Source organism: Polypterus senegalus, chromosome 15 (assembly GCF_016835505.1).
Source record: "Polypterus senegalus isolate Bchr_013 chromosome 15, ASM1683550v1, whole genome shotgun sequence".
Lineage (NCBI taxonomy): Eukaryota > Metazoa > Chordata > Cladistia > Polypteriformes > Polypteridae > Polypterus > Polypterus senegalus.
In genome coordinates, this window is record NC_053168.1 from 61,566,457 (window position 1) to 61,587,027 (window position 20,571).

At 40.8% G+C, this 20,571-nt stretch overlaps 1 protein-coding gene across 4 annotated transcripts in view; it reads left to right on the forward strand.

The window, feature by feature from the left end:
- Positions 1-20,571, forward strand: part of vwdel (von Willebrand factor D and EGF domains-like) — a 113,498-nt gene that overhangs the window by 21,512 nt on the left and 71,415 nt on the right. For all 4 annotated transcript variants that reach the window (XM_039736953.1, XM_039736954.1, XM_039736951.1 and 1 more), the window contains 2 exons: positions 12,543-12,727; positions 17,136-17,367. In XM_039736953.1, the coding sequence (XP_039592887.1) occupies positions 12,543-12,727; positions 17,136-17,367 (417 nt within the window). The remainder of the gene's footprint in view (positions 1-12,542; positions 12,728-17,135; positions 17,368-20,571) is intronic.

Genomic DNA, 20,571 nt, shown 5'->3' on the forward strand with positions numbered 1-20,571 from the left:
TAGAGACATTCACACCAGTGGCCCTCAGGAGGTCATTCTGTAGGGCACGAGCAGTGCTCAGCCTGTTCCGCCTTGCACAAAGGAGCAGGTATCGGTCCTGCTGATGGGTTGAGGACCTTCTACGGCCCTGCCCAGCTCTCCGAGAATAACAGCCAGTCTCCTGAAATCTCCTCCATGTTCTGGAGATTGTGCTGGGAGACACATTAAACCTTCTTGCTGCAGCACGTGTGGATGTGCCATCCTGGAGAAGTTGGACAACCTGTGCAACTTCTGTAGGGTTAAGGAATTGCCTCATACTGCCAGTAGAGATGATTACTCAAGCCAAAACTAGCACGAGTGGAAAACCAGCCAAAAAAGATCAAGAGGGAGAAACTTGAAATGACCTCCACATGTAAAACCAGTCCTAGTTTTGAGGGTTTTCTAATTGTTGCCACTTTAGTGCACCTGTCGTTAAGTCCATGAACACCAATACTGCTGAAAGTGATTAACAATGACCTCAGCTGTTTAACCAACCAGAAAATTATCAGACAGGTTTAATTGATTTCATGCCAGGCCCAATAAAAAGTGTTCCTTTAATTTTTGTGAGCAGTGTACATAAAATGCTAAAGTATGTCAATCTGTCACATGAGTACTCAAAAATTAATGGGGTTAGAACTCTGATCTTGGTCTTGATCAAAAGCTTATGACAAGAAATCTTCTGGAAATTCAAAAAACTTCAGGTAACAATAACCTCAGCAAAGTGACTTGTAGTTGTGTGTTTATAACAAAAATAAGAGCAGCAGAGACATCTTCTGAGCATCAAGCAAATTGCAAAGGCTGATAATGTGAAGAACATCATAATAATAAGAAGAAGAATTAAAGCAGTTCCATTCACTGAGCATCAAGTGTCAGACACAGAATTCTAAAATGGCAAGGACAGAGACATGCATGTCGATAGTCACGGAGAATATACTGTTGTTTATATCTAGCCAATTGTTGAGTTACACAACCCCCTTTCATAAGAACACAAGATGCTGAACCACACTGACAAGCAAGAAGGAATCTTTATTATAGACGAGCTGAGCCTCAGACAAACATAATTGCTCACAGGCATGCAAAACAAATTCTAGGATACAGAATGCCCCAGAGACCGAAATGTATGGTGCCAATCGAGAAGATCATCAATTAGATAAAATTTCCAACTATATTAATGTTTTGCTTTTACATCCTTACATGAATGTTTCTTTGAAGACTAGAGGAGTGGAAAGATACATATAGAAAACATAAGAAGTGTCAACAACTCCTTATCTTTAACTTGGTTTTTATTTGCATTTTATTTTAGGACTGTGGGTCCATGTGTTTCACTAGTAATAAGGTAGCATTACAATTTCGGCCCTGATCAGAAAGGGAGCAGTAAATTAAAGGAGCCAGAGCCAGGCATTTGATCTATGAGTGTCAGAAGATATTTAGGCTATATCCCTTCATGTTCTTAGCATATGCCTTTGTAAGCTGTATAATGGACCCTTTCATTTCACTCATGATTTTAGGAATATCAAGTTGAGCAGCTTCATAGTCTGAAAGACTGGTAAGATTCAGTTTTTCAGAAAAATAAATGTATTCTGAAAAATACCAGAATCAAGGGTGAATCTTTTTTTTCTAATGTTTCATTGTATTTTTGGTACAGTTCTTAGAAGAATAGAAAGAATAGACAAGGTGATGAGTGAGAGTGCTAGCAAGGCCCATTACCAAAGTCAAAAGTTAGCAAACTACTAAGTTCAACACACAAACCAAAAAAAAAATCAAGAGATGAGGAAATAATTCTAATTGATACCAAAGTAAACATTTTTTTGTTGTTTGTATTCAGAATCTTGGTTAACCAGGAAGTGATGCTGACCTTTATACTGTTGGAAAAGTGACATCACACTTTACGATTTTTGGTTCTCACTCTAGTGGTAGGAATGTGAATAGTAACCATATTACAAATTGTGACACAAATCTTGGTATCCATAAGAAAATAAAATGGTGGTACACCAAAATATGAAACATTTTTGGTAATTCAAAAAGCATAAATTCTGCTGCCAAAAAAGTCACACATCTGTTTACTGCTAAATCAATCATTTTAATATAAAGGTTTTCGTATTCCTGAAGCATAACATGTCAAGGTAGCTCATGCTTTCAGATTAGCAATAATAAGCATAATTAGAGTATGAAAGCAGAGAGGGAAAGAAAGGGAAGATTTAGTTAAACTTTTAGTTCCTTTTAGTCAAACTTTCCTTCCCAATTCTGATAACATAATTTACTAGATACCTACACAGCCTTCTCTCAGTACATCTAAATACAGAAAATACCATTAAAACAAACACAATTAAAAACATTCAATGAAAGGACTCATGCCAAGGGTGTCAAACATACATCCTTAAAACACCATTAAAACTAAATGAAACCTACTGAAGGACATCATTTTCATTTTACTTCTTAACCAATAAAGTGGAAGATAAAGATTGAGGCTTCCAGTGAGATGACATAAGTTTTCGTCAGTTAACCCCAGTCAGACAGCTGAAACCAACCCTAGGCAGGAAGCCAGTCTATCACAGACCACACTCAAAGCACATACTGTATCTACACTTACTAATATAGTGCCACTTTAGAAACGATGGTCTTTAGAATATTCACATATTTACTGCAAGATCCTATGGAACATTTGAGGAGTAATAAACGTAAAAGAAATACTATTACAATGTCTGAATGCTAGTTGCCAATCCAACTTTTTACTAGAAAAAGCAAATTGTGGACCTGGCAAGGAAGAGTGTTCCCTTGTGGGATATGGCACAATGAAACAGCCTTAAACAGGGGGTTCTCAAACTTGGTCTTGAGGACCCACTGTGGCTGTAGGTTTTTGCTCCAACTAGCTTCCGTTTTTAATTGGACTCCTGGGCCAATTAAGTGAAGTGTCATTTCCAAGATTCTGTGTTTGGGAACAATATAGATATTAGAAAAAATGTGCATCTTGATTTTCATTCTACTTTTCCATTTTTCTAATTGTTTAATTACTAATTAGTGAGTCTGATGCTAAAGTAGATAGATAGATAGATAGATAGATAGATAGATAGATAGATAGATAGGAAAAGGCACTATATTGATAGATAGATAGATAGATAGATAGATAGATAGATAGATAGATAGATAGATAGATAGATAGATAGATAGATAGATAGATAGTGTAATAAGTGGAGACCAGAGACGCGGAAAGGTTTGGGGCAGCCACCCGTTTATTACGGTTTCCCGGCTGCAAAAGTCGTTGAGGCATTGCAATAGTAGTTTACACAACAGAGTCCAAAACAGAACTGCCTGCCTAAGCAAGGCAGTGAGCTTTATAGCAGAGGGCGGAAATGATGTCGTCCTCTGGGCGGAACTGGAAGTGACATCATCCTTGGGGCGGAACCGAAGTGACCTCATTCTTGGGGCGGAACCGGAAGTGATGTGTCCTTCCTGGAAATGGCGGTTCCTGGTGGGATTTCCCGGGTAAGACCTGTAGAGAACTCAGAAAGAGCGTCAGTGCACCCGCCCCTGGGCAGATGTATAAACAGTATTTCCTAAGCCCTTCAGCTGCTTCCCATGCACACGCGTGTGTGACAAGACTCCCCCCTCAGCCCAGACCCGTCGGGTCGGGCGACCTGCACCGAGAGGTCGTGGGCCCGGGAGAGGGCATCGGCGTTGGCATGAAGAGACCCCTGTCGATGAACGAGCGTATACTTGTACTGCTGCAGGTCAAGAAACCACCTCGTGACCCGTGGATTCGACTCCCTGTGAAGGGCCATCCACTTCAGAGGTGCATGATCCGTCACCAGAGTGAACACGCGACCCAAGAGGTAGTACCGCAGCTGAGTTACTGCCCATTTGATCGCCAGAGCCTCTTTCTCCACCGCCGCGTACCTGGTCTCCCTGTCCAACAGTTTCCGGCTCAGGTACATAACGGGGTGTTCAACACCGTCGACGCTTTGGCTCAACACGGCACCCAAGCCTGTGTCCGGCGTCCGTCTGGAGGATAAAAGGAGAGAGAAGTTAGGGGAGATCAAGATAGGTGCTGAAGTCAGAGCCCTTTTTAAGTCACTGAATGCAGCCCCCGCTTTATCAGACCATACCACCGTATTAGGAGCTCTTTTCTTTGTCAAGTCGGTCAAGGGCGCCTCTCGGAGAAGCGAGGCACAAACCGGCGGTAGTACCCGCCAAACCGAGAAAGGATTGGACTTGCCGCTTGGTTTTGGACGGGCCAGGCCATTATGGCTTGCAACTTGGAACACTGTGGCCTCACAGTACCCCGCCCACTAGGTAGCCCAAATATTTGGCTTCCTCAATCCAAAGAAACATTTCTTGGGGTTGATTCGAGCCCGCCTCTCCCAGTGTCCGTAATACTGCTGTGACCTGCTGTATGTGTTCCTTCCAGGTGCTGGAATAGATGACACGTCATCCAGATAGGCAGCACAGAGCGAGTTATGGGGCGGAGCACTTTGTCCACCAGGCGCTGAAAAGTCGCAGGCCCGTGTAACCCGAATGGAAGGACACGATACTGCCAGTGTCCGCTAGGAGTGCTAAGCGCGTTTTTCCTTCGCGGACTCCGTTAAAGGAACCTGCCAGTACCCCTTTGTCATGTCAAGTGTAGTCAAGAATTTGGCTGGTCCCAGTCTCGAGGAGGTCATCCACGCGAGGCATGGGATAAGCATCAATTGGAAACTTGGTTAAGCCGACGGAAGTCATTGCAAAACCTCCAACTGCCGTCAGGCTTAGCAATCAAGGCGATGGGACTGGACCAGGGACTACTACTTTCCTCGATTACTCCTAGTGCCAGCATTCGCTTGATTTCCAGTTCCACTTCTACTTTCTTTGCCTCCGGGAGTCTGTAGGGTCGCTCACGGACGATCACCCCCGTCAGTCAATATGTCATGCGCAATCAGAGAGGTCCGACCGGGTTTTCACTTACCACCTCTGGGACAGAGCGGATAGCTGCTTGAGCTCTTGTTTCTGCCTGGGGATAGCTGCTCGCGAAATTAAGGGAACTTACTTCGCAAGAGAGAGCAGGGCTGTCGGAGGAGGGATCGCCCTCTCCTTCCACGGTTTCAGCAGGTTTACATGATATATTCGCTCAGCTGGTCGGCGATTGGGCTGTTTCACCAAATAGTCAACCAATCCCTTCCTTTCCTTAATTTCGTAGGGGCCTAGCCAATGGGCGAGCAGTTTAGAGTGAGAAGTTGGTACCAATACCATGACGCGATCCCCCGGTTGGAACTCCCGGAGAGTCGCCACGGTCATAAAGGCGGGCCTGTGCTGATTGCGCCTCTCTATATGACTTTTAGAATGGTCTTATTGCATCAAATCTACGCGCAATTGGGCGATATATTCCAAAATATTAGTGGAGGGCTGTGCCTCCCTTCCCAGCCCTCTTTTAAAATATCCAATAAACCCCGGGTTGTCTTCCGTACAGTAATTCAAATGGAGAGAACCCGTAGAGGCTTGAGGAACTTCCGATATGCAAAGAGGACAAGGGGAGGAGTTGGTCCCAATCCTCCCATCCTTGCTGACTACCTTACGTAGCATTTGCTTGAGAGTTTGATTAAATCTCTCCACTAGGCCATCGGTTTGAGGATGATACACGAGGTCTTTAAATGCTTTATTTTCAGTAACTTGGCAGTCTCCTTGAACGTTTCCGAGGTAAAAGGCGTTCCTTGGTCCGTCAGGACTTCTCTAGGAATGCCTACTGCGAAAAGACTCCTACTAGTTCCGTGCAATATTTTTGTGGTAGCGGCAACGGAACGGCTTCAGGGAATCGGGTAGCATAATCCACGAGGACAGTATATATTTATATCCTCGGGCTGAGGGTTCTAGGGTCCTACTATGTCAACCCCAATCCTATCAAAGGAACGTCAATAAGGGGAAGGGGAACCAGAGGAGCACGGTCCTCCTAGGAATTTGCCGCAGTTGACATTCCGGACAGGAAATGCAAAGCGCGAACCTCCTCATTAATCCCGGCCAGAAAAACGGAGCTTAATTCGCTCTAATGTTTTATCGGAGCGAGATGGCCTCCAAGAAGGTGGGAGTGTGCTAACTTCGCAAACCTGCCGCCGGTAGGTCAGCGGGATTAGCAACAACTTCCGGACCTTCCCCTCATGTTCAGCGACCCGATACAACAATCATTATCAACGACAAAGTGAGGTCCCTGTGGCATGGGCAAATCGCGCGTTGGCGTTAACGAGAACCACTGCATTCTTTATGTGTTTCAGAGAGTCGTCATTCCACTGTTCTCTCTTGAAAGAAGCGGCGTCGCTCTAAACTGAAAGTGCAACTCAGAGAGCGGGTCGGTCTGACCTCAAGGGGCGGAGATTCCTCCCTCGCTGCCGGGGCGCTAGTGGATGGCGTAGTAGCCCGCGACGGGCCGGGAGTGCTTCGTCACTCTCTTGGCCTACCGCCCCACTCCCTGTCGGCTGATTACACGGTGTGGAAGCAACTTGAGATGAATCGTTGTCATCTATAACGAGGCCATAAGTTTTAAACTACTACCGTTACTATCAGACCAGTCTCGCCCGAGGATTACGGAAACGGAGGATCCGGATGCACCGCCACGGTAAGCTGTCGAAGGGTTCCTCCGAGACATATGTAACACCGGGCGGTATTGTCGAGCGGATATCTCCGTGTATACATTTTAGACTGGTCTTCTTTTTAATCCACTGTTGCGGTAGAATAAACGGCGAGCAACGACAGACACGTTACTGCCGGAATCGAACAGCGCTGTTATCTTATGTCCATTAATAAGAAGCTCCCCCGTATGTTTATCCGCCAGGGATTGCTAAGGGCACACAAACAACCCGCCATTGTCCCCTACGGTCCGCCTTGTTCCCGACAGGTCGCAAGCCAGACGGCCCGGCGACTTGAACAAGCTCTGGAATGCGTGGAAGGGACTGCTTTAGTGGGACATAGCTCCGGGTAGTCCACAGAGCGGCTGTTCTGCCCTCCCAGGTTTCACAGCCGGCCTCTGGTTTGCAAGAGCTGCAGCAGCTCGTCCATAGAATGGAATTCGCCCCAGGCCGGCTGGGCAAATTCCTGGGGTAGTATTTTCAGCAGCAGAAAACAGGCCACTTGCTGCACTATTTGTAAGGGGGTTAACTCGAATGGCGTAGCCACTCACCCACCTGTTGCCAGAGAGCCATAGCCTGCTCTGACAGCCCTTTGCTTGGGTTAAACTCCCAGTTTATGATTTCTTCACCTGCCGGCCTGGGGACAACCCATCGTTAACTGGGACCTTGGTCCCGATGGGCAGCTCGGCTTTCCTGCCAAGGAGAGCATACTGAGCCACTCGTGTGTGTTCCCCAGAAGCCAGCCCACGCCTGTGGGTCCCCTCTACGTTCTCCACGAGATGGGTGGTCCCCACCGAGTTATGCTCATGGAGCAGAGCCTGCACCGCGTCCTTCCTGACCCTCTGGCGCACTCCCCGCCCTGAAACTCGGCCCGGTACTCACCCACCTGGTTCCATGATAGTTCGTGTCCCGGGTTCATCGGGGACACCATCCTGCCGACTACGCCACTGTAATAAGTGGAGACCAGAGACGCGGAAAGGTTTGGGGCAGCCACCCGTTTATTACGGTTTCCCGGCTGCAAAAGTCTTTGAGGCATTGCAATAGTTGTTTACACAACAGAGTCCAAAACAGAACTGCCTGCCTAAGCAAGGCAGTGAGCTTTATAGCAGAGGGCGGAAATGATGTCGCCCTCTGGGCGGAACTGGAAGTGACATCATCCTTGGGGCGGAACCGAAGTGACCTCATTCTTGGGGCGGAACCGAAGTGATGTGTCCTTCCTGGAAATGGCGGTTCCTGGTGGGATTTCCCGGGTAAGACCTGTAGAGAACTCAGAAAGAGCGTCAGTGCACCCCGCCCCCCCCTGGGCAGATGTATAAACAATATTTCCTAAGCCCTTCAGCTGCTTCCCATGCACACGTGTGTGACAATAGATAGATAGATAGATAGATAGATAGATAGATACTAAAGTAGTAATGTTTCAAGATTCAGTGCTGTTTACCTGGGTGTCTGCTCTGCTCGTTTTCAGTTGTCATTATTAAGATATTATGAAGGGAGTAAACTGCACATAGAAAGGGCAAAATATAACGAAAGTAACAAAAGAGAGTTAAGCAACTCAACTCAACATAGCAAAAATAGTAGTATTTCTAAATGTTTTATAAATGTGAAATCATGCTGCTGTACTTTTCTGAATGTAGAATAAGAGAAGAGAAAAAATACCAGCTAATTAAATGAGATAAGTATTATCAGTTGTTGTCATTGATTATGAATCTGCTTAAAACAAAAACCTGAAGCCACCAGTAGGCCCCCAAGACTGAATTTGCAAACTCCTGCTCTAAAACATAGACCTGAACAAAACAGGGCAACTGCCAGCCTCAGTTCTTGAACATCGAATTTTTCTGATCTCACTGCAAAGGCACACTAACAAGTTAACTTCAACTTTAGACAACATTCATGTGTAATGATTAAGGAATTTATTTCCTCTGTTTCTAAAGCTAATTTAAATGCTTCAGTTGCAGCTTCTGAGACAGTGACTATTACACTGTTTCCCCTGAAGGAGTCTATTATCCTCCCCTCAGATGTATGAGGGTTATTCCACTGTATGTACATTTGTTTTCCAATAAATGTAATTATTTCTGAGTCTCTTTAAACCAGGGTTGCCCATACTTTTTCGGCTTGCGAACTACTTTTAAAATGACCATGTCAAAATGATCTACCTACATTAAAAATGCTACATATATAAATGATACTGAGTATACATAAAATATATGTTGTCGTTCCTTGCATAACTGAATAACCTTTATGGCACACTAACAATTCAATACATTTATGGTCTTAACAGTATTTGGATTTAATAATCTTCATGTGGGAAAAGGCTGACTTGCATAAATAAGTAGAGCTGAATAATGTAGTCAAGGAGGTAGCTCTTGGAAGGACTTCTTATGCTTAATGATCGAGTGACTCACCCAGAACGATGCCTCGGTGTGTCTGCCTTTGCTTTTGAATTCAGCCGAGTGAAAAATGACAGTTGTCCGATTAACTGCAATTTTAGTTCCCTCTCCTTTCTCTTTCTCAGATCACTTTTCGGAAGGAAGTCAGTTTCGTAGTTTTATGAACAGTTCGAAAGTGCTTTTCCACATTTTCCTTCTTTGGAATAGCAATGATAGATTGACAAATCAGACAAACTCACTTCGATTGTGACATTGTGAGAGAAAAAAAAATTCTCTTCCAATTCCACATCCAGCCCATACCCTCCCAAACATTTTTTAAATCCCTTCTTTAGTCGATATAAATTGGAAGGCTAACTAGATCACAGCCGGAGTTTTGCAGTAGCTTACGCGTTTGATCGTGCGTGAGGGATTACCAGTGTGTTAGAAGAAAAGAGATCTCAGACTGGCCACCCTGTATGTCAATCAAGTGGCAAATGCCATAGGGAGGATATTTGATAGACTAACGTTTAAAAAATGTTTTTTTCATAAGTACGCATCCCCTTCAAGTCAGTATGTAGTAGATGCACCTTCGGCAGCCATTCCAGACTTGAGTCTTTGTTCACAAGTATTTATCAGCTTTACACTTCTGGGCACTGCAATTTTTGAGAGTTTGAGAGTTGCATTGTGAGTTATCAGCCTTTTTCAATTTCAGCCACAAATACTCAATTGGATTGACATCTGGACTCTGCCATGGCCACTCCAGGAAATTAACATTATTATTGTTAAGCCTTTCTAGTGTAGCTTTTGCGTTATGCTTGGAGTTGTTGTCTTTCTGGAAAATAGATCTTCTCTGAAGCTGCAGGTTTCTTGCAGACTATATCAGGTTTTGCTCTGGGATTTCTGTGTATTTTACTTCATTCATTTTTTCCTCTATAATCACAAGCCTTTAAGGGCAGAGAAGAATCCTCACAGCATGATGCTGCCACTACCATGCTTCACAGTGAGGTGGTGTGGTTTCGATAATGTGCAGTGTTCAAATAAGGCATTTAGTCTGATGGGCAAAAGACTCAGTTTAGGTCTCGTCATAAAGTACAACCGTCGTATGAACGATCTCTGCAGTCAAAGACAGTGTAGTGTGTAACTCTTTCGGAGTTATCTCAGGTCTCTTGGTGGCCTCACTTGCTAGTCTTTTTCTTGCATGGTTACTAAGTTCGTGTGGATGGCCTTCTCTAGGTAGATTTACAGCTACGTCATACCGTTTTCATTTCTTAACTGATCTACAGTAACTTGAATCTGAGGGACATCCATCCCTGACTTAGCATTTAAATCATTTTGAGTTTCCTGGAGTGTTCTTTTGTCTTCGTTGTGTAGGTTGGGCCACAAGCTGGACTACAGTTAAGATTTTTTTTACAACAATCAACCGGCACCGCATCCGAGTGGCAGCCTTTCCAGCAACTCCGTATTGACTTCCCCTTGGGATTAATACAGTATCTATCTATCTATCTATCTATCTATCTATCTATCTATCTATCTATCTATCTATCTATCTATCTATCTATCTATCTGATTGTGGACACGATAGCCATTGAACTAATTAGGTAACTTCTAAGACCAGTTGGCTGCATCAGTGATGATTTAAGTGTGTTATATTAACGAAGGTGAATATGTATGTGATTAATTAATTTGTGATTTATATTTATAATTATTTTAGCCCATTTTGTACAGATCTGTTTTTACTTTTCACTATTAAAATAATATTTTTCTGTTGATCAGTGTCAAAAAGTCAAACTAAATCCAATGTTATTCAGTTTGTCTATCACAATAAAATGCAAAAACTTCTAAAGGTGTGAGTGCTTTTTATACAAACTTTACCTTGTAAAATGGCAAGAATAACAGGCATATGGTTTCTAAACCTCCCCTCAACTTACTCCAGCCATTCCACGCATTTGTTAGGTTAACGCAAGAGCATGTCTGATTGAAATTAATGAGTTAGTGATAAGTTGAACCCAGTGTGTGCAGTGATCTGCTCACTCGAAATGGACTAAGTGGTGTGAAGCCTCCAAAATGGCTAGGAAAGCAGCTCAGAATCTCCACTGGCCTGCCCAGAAAGGGGTACACGCAAAGGCAGTGTGAGATCCACCAACACTGGCTGGCTTTGGCCTACACCGCAGCCAAACTTTAAATCAAAGTTTTAAAATATATTTATTTATTCTATATATATATATAAATTCCCCAATTATACCAAAAATGTCCAAATAGAGAAGGGATGGCCATAAACTCTGGGATAGAAGACAAAAAAGTGTAAACAATGAATCTTTATAAATAAAAGTTACTTCACAAATGCTCTGTATAACAAAAGAAAGCACAAAGAGCAGAAAGGAACGCTAAAAAGAGCATTACTGATACAAACAGAGATCCAATACACAATTCAAATAGATTGTTCAAAAAAGACAGCAAGGTCAAATAAAATCAGTATTCTAGTAATAAGATAAAGCACAGGAGAACTCACAATCAGCCAGCTCATACAAAGTACCAGAGAAGCACTGCAAGCTCCTGGAGCCTTTATATGGCTGGGAGTTGAACCTCAACATAAATTGACAGGTGGCTCTGCCTGTTTGGAAGCCACACAAAAAATAAAAGAGACATGGTAGAATAAATTTAAGTATATAATACTACATAATAAACACAACTGACATGAAATACATAATTAGGCAAATAATAACAATAGATAACAGTATTAGCATAAACAGTGATAATCAAAGGATCAAAAATAAACCTGGGGTGGGAGGGGTGCATCGGATAGTTCTTCAAGGAGACACTGGTCAATAGCTATGCTAGCAAAATCATAGTGTTGTATCCACAAGGCAATAGCAGACCAAACCAAGATGTGGTGTTAAAGCTGTGAGAAAGAACTTTTAAAAAAAAATTGGAGGCAAACTGATGACCCTATCTGATGACAAGTACTGAAAGGTAACTTCCTCAGGGGACAGAAGGAAATGCATGAAAGTGTTTGCTGAGCATTTGGCATCAAACTACACACTTCAACAGTTCCAAGAAGTCTTAAAAAAGACAGTCTTGTAGAGTGTGCTGCTGCAAAGAAATTAATCTTTCTGAAAGACAATAAGCAGAAGAGATTCATGTATGTGAAAGACCATACATGTAGAACACCAGCCAGTATAGCACATTTTATATTTTTGGTTCTCATAGATGACAGTATTTTGGGAGAAGAGTTAGTGAGAAGTATATCAATATGAGTCTGTGAACAGTGGGGTATGTTTATAGTTTTCTTATTAACCAGATATATATATTAACATTAGACTGTGATTTTTACAGATTTGTTAAAACGGCAGTTTCTTCATAGTCAAAAATTTTGAGCTGTCTTTAGATATTGACAGAAAAAATAATATGCATTTTTTCCATTATTGGTAAATCATTAATATATAAAACTATCCTGCTACTTATATTATAAGATTATTATCCAGTTATCGCATCAGTTAATATAAAGTCTTGTCAAAACTATACTGTTTTTATTAATTCTAAAACTTTATATTTACTTTTGTTTTTCAAACAGCTCCTGAATGCAGCCCCAATGGCCATCGTATTCTCCAAAACCCTTATAGAAGTGTTACATTTGATTCTCAAAAGCTTCAGCAGTCAGCAATACAGGACTTAATATGTGATCATTCTTTAACTCCTGGATGGTATCGTTTCCATATTTTTGACAAACCGGCCGATATGCCAACAAAATGTGTGGAGGTAATAATATTCCTACATTGTTAACTATTTTCTATATGGTTCTAGCTCTCTAGCTCCAAATTGTTCATCTATTTGCCATTCTTACTTTCCTTATATTAACAATTGTTCACAAATAGTTTAAGTACTGCTTTAACAGTGTGTGAATTTATGGTATTCTGAGTAGGACGAGGGTTAGCATCTTTCTTTCAAATCTTGTGTTTACATTTCTGTTTTGAAACTGCACTTTTTGACAGTGGAAGTGAAGCCAATGAAGCAAGTGATGGACTAGAAAATGCCCATCATTATTTGTCCTATACTTCTTATCACAAAAATCTGGACAAATTAAAAACAATCTGTTGCTACATACACTTTCATTGTAAACCTTTACAGCAACTGCAGTCTGTTTGTGGAGCACCTACTTTTCTGCACTGATCTGCATCATTTCTGGCTTAAGGCACATTTGTCCTTTCCTTTAATTTTGTGTGGGGTAAAAGACAATCCCTGTGTCATAAAGTGGCTTGGCTAAAGTTCACCTGTTATGAAGTAGTGCAAAAATAAAATGCATAAAGATAAGTGTTTGGATGGCTATCCAGTCACAGACACAGTTGTCAAAAAATGACTGTAAATCAGCATAGACAACACATAGACAGCTGGCAGGAGAGAGCTTGATGTGCCAGTTCGTTGCAGAGTACACTCAGGCATGAATTCACACTTGATCATGTCACCCTGTTAGATCTGCCAAAAAGCACATCTTTGGGATGGAAAGTGTGTATGTGTGTGTGTGTGTTTTGAGGACCTGGGCAGAAAACACACCTATCATAGACAAAATTAGGAAATTTAGAGAGAAAGTGTCCAGGTTGGGGTTAGGATTCTAAGTCCTGGCGCTGAAAGGCATCATAGCACTGCTAATGCCCGGGTCTGTGTGCCATACCCAATTATTGAAACTGTATAAGTTGAACACTAGTTTCATGCAGGCTCATGAGAAAAGTCTTCTTTTTTTACCTGAAGCATATAGTGAATCACTTTTACATTAATACAATTCATAAAAATCAAGCAGGTTTAGGATGGAAGATTTTTTTTAAGTGCATTTACTTGAGAAATAATATCATTGTCAGTAGACCAGTAAAGGGATATTGTTTTTGAAACACAGGTCATACGAAAACAATACCTTTATCTATAAAGATGCAAAAATATTACTGATGACACACTGTAAAAAGAAAGCAATAAAACTATATTTCATTAATGGCTCATCGATTACCAAAAAAGGATCTTGGTAGTTTTTCCTTGTTTCCTAAGGATCCCCTTTATTTTTTCAGAGAAATGTTAATAAATTTTTTATTTACTTTCATGCTGTATATTGACATGCATTTATTTTATCTGATAAATTCATTAAGAATTTGTATGTCAGGTATCATAACATACCCCATTTCTGATCACTCACTGCTTGTAAATTCATTCAATGTTATTTCATCCACATCAGTCTTGGCAAATGGTAAGGAAAACAGTTTAGGTTTTTTAGTTAATTCTAACTCTTAGCTTTTTTAGAAATATAATGTGAATATTGAAATTTTGAAAAATGAAATGAATACTGAGAAATGTATCCATCGCTAAGGATGAGATCATAGTCTCGTTTGATATCGTGTCACTGTGCACCATGATTCCAATTCAACTGGCCACAGAAACTCTACAAACAAAGCTAAACAATGACCCCACCATAACAACACAAACAAAGCTGGCCAAGAACAATGTAATGCATCTAGTTTCACTTTGCCAGAAAACTCTCTTTCAATTTAATGGGAAATACTGCAGACAAGGTGTGGCACAGTGGCACAGTGGGTAGCGCTGCTGCCTCACAGTTAGGAGACCCAGGTTCACTTCTCGGGTCCTCCCTGCGTGGAGTTTGCATGGTCTGCGTGGGTTTCCTCTGGGTACTTCAGATTTTGGCCCAAAGACATGCAGGTTAGGTGCATTGGCTATTCTAAATTGTCCCTAGTGTGTGTGCCCTGCTCGGGGTTTGTTTCCTGCCTTGTGCCCTGTGTTGGCTCCAGCAGACCCCCGTTACCCTGTAATTGGGATATAGCGTGTTGGATAATGGATGGATGGATACTACAGACAAAAGATGACATGCCAGTGGGATCACCATTTCCAGAATTCTTATTGGAACTGGTAATACAGCGATTTGAAAGCATGGCACACACTGAAACTTTGTATACGCTACATTGACGATACATTCGTCATTTCAAAAAAGTCCAACTGAATGATTTTCATAACCACATCAACACAATATTCCCTGCGATCCAGTTTACTATGGAAAAAGAAATAAACTGATGCATCAATTTCCTGGACATATCCATTGTAAGAGGTAACAATGCCACCCTGATTACAGGTGTTTATTGTAAGGAATGTTATGCAAACAAATTGTTACACTTTACTAGCAATCACCCACAATGGCATAAACAGAGCTGTGTTAAGACTGTTTCAGAAGAATTTATGCCCATTGTAATACCAAGGAGACTTAAAAGAATGGAAGGCAGTATCTTTACCAACCTTTCAAATCAAATGGTTGGTAGACTTTCACATGCAATGGTTATGTGGGGACACCAGAGACCCCATCAAACAATCGACTCCAACCTGACCCCCCCATCCCACATGGCACACACTTCCTTATTATCATGGGGTATTCAGAAGGTACAGCATGTATCCTGTCCAAAGTAGAGCTCAAGCCTAGCTGCGCACAGCTTTTTTTAATGATAAAAGAAAGACATCAGCAGCAGAGACACGAAACACGATTTACAGCATACCATGTAACGCATGTCCAGAGGTATACGTGGGATAAACATTAAAAACACTTGCCACAAGTATACAAGAACATCAACATGCTGTCAGAAGAAAGGACCCACGGCCTTTGGTTTACACACTTACAAGTTCGATCGGACACACATTTAAATGGGACTCAGTGCAAGTAAAATTCAAGACTAATTCTAAAAGTGCCAGAGAACTGGCTGAAACGTGGCTATCCAATGAAAACGCCATTAACAGACATTTGAACATGAATCCAGCATATGCAGGCTTGAAAAGAAGAACAGACATATAAGAAATAAGACTTTATGACCAACACCCTCTGAACCCCCACCTCATCAACCTATTCTGTCCTCCTTATTTGCTATATATTGCCTTGGGTTCTTTTAAGTCTAATCGCTTTCCTCTGATGATGATCTCTTGTAGGAATGCAAAGCTTAGGAATAAAAAAATATTTTAAGATACATGATTCATTTGCTACCTTTGTGGATTTCCTGCTACACATTTGAATATTGTATGAACTTGTGTCAATAAGAACAGGAGGACACACAGCTCTCATGCATCTTCTGAGCTTATTTCTCTTTTCATTTCCATACAAATGGAGCACTATCATTAGCTGTGCCTCTTTGGGTTACACAGTCTACTTTCAAAACCACATTTAATTATTAAAGTATTGTTAGCTGTCCTATATCAGCTAATCTGCATATCCATTGGCTTCCATTTGTCACCACCATCCATCACCTTTAGTCTCCTCACTCCAAATTAACTTCACCCAGAACTTCTGCCCCCTCTTAAGCCTTATCCCTTTCACTCAAGCCTTAGGAGGTGCGTTTACCCCTTTCAATTAAAAACCTCTCCTCCCAGCCCTCTCATTGCCTCACGCAGAAATATAGCACGTGTCTGCCGGCACATCACAATATTTTAACTTCCATAGATATATAAAAAAAAGCTCTGTTCCAAGTGTCTTCATATAGGTAAAAGCACACATTGCTACCATGATATACTGTATTATACGTATATACAAATAAAATAAAATTGATTCAGTATATTAGGGCGATGACTCAAGGCAAGGAACAGGACTTCAGCAGGTCTGTCTAAGGCGTTAAGACTTGTTTTATATTAAACAAAATTTAATAACTAACTAGCCTATTCTGAATGCAATCACATTATTTAAGTTTAATTACTTTTGATTACCATGACAAATTTGTAAAGGGATTCCCCTAAGTGATTTTATGTTTAGGAAAGTTCTGTTCAGTTACTCTCTGAATTTTTTTTTAAATCTTTTTGGGAATCTAAAGCTGATTCTAGTGTCTTGATTACAGAAAGTGAAATGTAATTACATGAAGATATTACAATAAGACAAACATTTTACTGACTGAATAATTGACTTTTAACTAAAAAATGAGTTAAAATTAAAGTATGAAGCTCACTCTAACTGTCCATGATATATAGTAATTTAAAAAAAACCCAGGTATAGGTAAATCTGCTTTTAAAAACCTTTGCATTTTCCCTTTGTTTTGCCATTTAATAAAATATTACTATTAAAATAATTTATTTAATTTGAATTACAATTGTTTCTGTTTCTGTACATTTTACATCACGTTTTGTTTTTGTTTGACACTTTTTTCAGATGAATCACTGTGGCACACAGGCCCCTGTGTGGCTTTCACTTAAAGAATCAGAGTCTCTTCCTCGGCCTGGGGAGGTGAAGCAGCTCACAGCCTGTGCAACATGGCAGTTTTTCTTTAGCACTACAAAGGACTGCTGCCTGTTTAGAATTCCTGTGACTGTGCGAAACTGTGGAGAATTTAATGTGTATCTACTGCAGCCAACACAGGGATGTATGGGCTACTGTGCTCAAGGTAATTTTTTATTTAATTGCACAGGTGAGTGCATGAGCAAAATATATGATGCACTGCAACCTGTCAGGATTGTTGTTATGTTTTGCACCCAGTGTCCCTGACATAAGCCCACATCTTTCAAAACCTGAAAAGGACGAAGCAGGTTTGAGAATGTTAGGTTATGTCATGTTATATATTGGTTGGGTAGTGGCCAGTAAAATGTGTTTTACCTGACCGTAACAAATTGGTCACCTCCATATTATTACAACAGAAAGATGCATGGTTGTCCTTGAAGTATCTGATTCTTCGGCAACCCTCAATGAACATTCCACATCAGTCCAGAATTTACCATTGCTTTTTACTTCTGTTTATCAGTGCATCCCCAATGTTCTAGACCAGGGGTTCTCAAACTCGGTCCTGGGGACCCCTGTGGTTGCAGGTTTTTGTTCCAACCAGCCTGTGTTTTTAATTGGACTCCTGGGCTAATTAAGTGAACTGTTGTTTCCCAGATTCCCTGTTTTGGGAACAATATACAAATTATAAAAACTATTCTTGGTAAAAAAAAAAAAGAAAAAAGTATTAAAATGTACTAAGCAGTTATATGTATTTTTTTCTTTTTAACAGTATTTTAATCTTGATTGTCATTCTACTTTTCTAGGTGTTCTAATTGTTTAATTAATCCGTTATTTACTACTTTGCGGGGCTGACACTAAAGTAGTTACAGCCTTTCATAATTGAGTGTTGTTTGCTTAAATTTCTGCTCTGCTTGTTTTTAATTGTCATTATTAAGATTTAATTAATGTAGCAAACTGCACAGAGAAAGGACAAAATATAATAAAAAGAGACTTAAGCATTTAAATCCATAGCAAAAACAGAGATATTTCTAAGTTTTTTATACAGTAAATGTAAAAATCATGCTGCTATGCTTTTCTGAATGTAGGATAAAAGATCAATAATACCAGCTAATTAAATGAGATCAGTGCTATCAGGTGTTGTGACTGATTAGGAATCTGGTTGGAACAAAAACCTGCAGCCACAGGGGTCCCCCAGGACCGAATTTGAGAACCCCTGTTCTAGACCACTCTTTTGAAAACAATGTCTCTACCTCCTTTCTTCCTCAAATAATCATACTTTCAAAAGTTTTGGCGTATATTTATCTTAAGTTAACAATGGATTCTTACTATGTGTGCAGCCCAGTTAATTTTAATGAATGCTGCTACAGCTATGGTCTTGAGGAACAATCATGGATTCTGACCTATAATTAACACAATTCAATGATTTAAGCCTGTATGGTTGCATGTTTTTATACGTGGAGGTTACTGATGCTGTCATGATCTACCTATCCCCAAAAGATCAGTCAGTTGCAAAACAGCTTACAGTTCTCGCTTAAAATGAGGTATATTAGAGAGTGTGCTGATAGTCCAGGACAATTACATTATCCCATTATCGTCTTCAGACTAAGCACCTTTTCTCTTATTAACTATATTTACAACCAAAATTCTATTTACTTGTCTGTATCAAACTTACAGATAGGATCATGATTCTGATTTATCTTATATACTGTAAGCCTCAAAATGTACATTCCAAGCAACATTTGCTCAGAAGAGACATCACTTGTTATCATGTGTCAGCTGAGTTGGAATGTATAACACAAACTAAACTCGTCCTTAAAGGAGGATGTCCATTTTATGGAAGTGTACTACAGAAGCATATTAGGACCTGAGAGAAGAAAAAACAAAAATAGGGACACATTGCAGAAAAAGTCAATTTCAAAATTAAAAGGAAAATTTCCACTTTAATCTCAAAATTTTAATTTTAATCTTGTTGTTGATGTTGAAATTTAAGTCAAAATGTCAACTTTAATCTTGTCGTTTATGTTGAAATTTAAGTCAAAATGTCAACTTTAATCTTGTAATCTATTTTGTCATTAAATTAGAACGTTGTAAACTTCATCCTAAAATCAATGTTTAATTTCTTTGAGTTTCTCAAACCTCATCGTAAATATTGTAGCACATTAAAGGCTTCATATTCTAAGTATTTCCCGAAACCCAGTCGTAAATCGCTACGTGTTTCTTAAATGGACTTCTTCTTGTACTGAGAAGAGCCACAGGCTCAATATAGTACAGCTCTGTGAACATTTTGAATACTAAGATAAATATTTGATATTTTCATGATGAAATGAATTACACCATTTATTAAATCATGGATGGCAATGGTGATGGACAAGTTGACAGAGGAAATTAGACAAGAGGCCTCGTGGACTATGGTGTTTGCTGATGACATTGTGATCTGTAACGAGAGCAGGGAGCAGGTTGAGTAGCCCCTGGATAGGTGGAGATATGCTCTTGAGAGGAGAAGAATGAAGGTCAGTAGGAACAAGACAGAATACATGTGTATGAATGAGAGGAATGTCAGTGAAATGGTGAGGATGTAGAGAGTAGAGTTGGCAAAGGTGGATGAGTTTAAATACTTGGGATCAGTAGTACAGAGTAATGGGGATTGTGGAAGAGAGGTGAAGGAGAGAGTGCAGGCAGGGTGGAATGGGTGGAGAAGAGTGTCAGGATTAATTTGTGACAAATGGGTATCAGCATGAGTGAAAGGGAAGGTCTACAGGACTGTAATGAGACCAGCTATTTTATATGGGTTGGAGACGGTGGCACTGACCAGAAAGCAAGAGACAGAGCTGGAGGTGGCAGATTTAAAGTGCTAAGATTTGCTTTGGGTGTGACGAGGATGGACAGGATTAGAAATGAGTACATTAGAGGGTCAGCTCAAGTTGAACAGTTGGGAGACAAATTCATAGAGGCAAGATTGCGTTGGTTTGGACATGTGCAGAGGAGAGATGCTGGGTTTATTGGGAAAAAGATGCTAAGAATAGAGCTGCCAGGCAAGAGGAAAAGAGGAAGACCTAAGAGAAGGTTTATGGATGTGGTGAGAGAGGACATGCAGGTGGTGGGTGTAACAGAACAAGATGCAGATGATAAAAAGATATGGAATTAGATAATCCACTGTGGCAACCGCTAATGGGGCACCAGCTCATAACACGGTCAATACGCGCACAGATATACACTATGGTCAATTACGCATCACCAAATCCCCTAACCTGCATTTCTTTATAAGGAAACTGAAGCACGCCAAGGAAACCCACCAGGAAAAAATAGAAACTCCAGGCTGGGAATATCCATGATGTGACACCCTTACTGAGAGGCAGCAGCCTCATGTTTA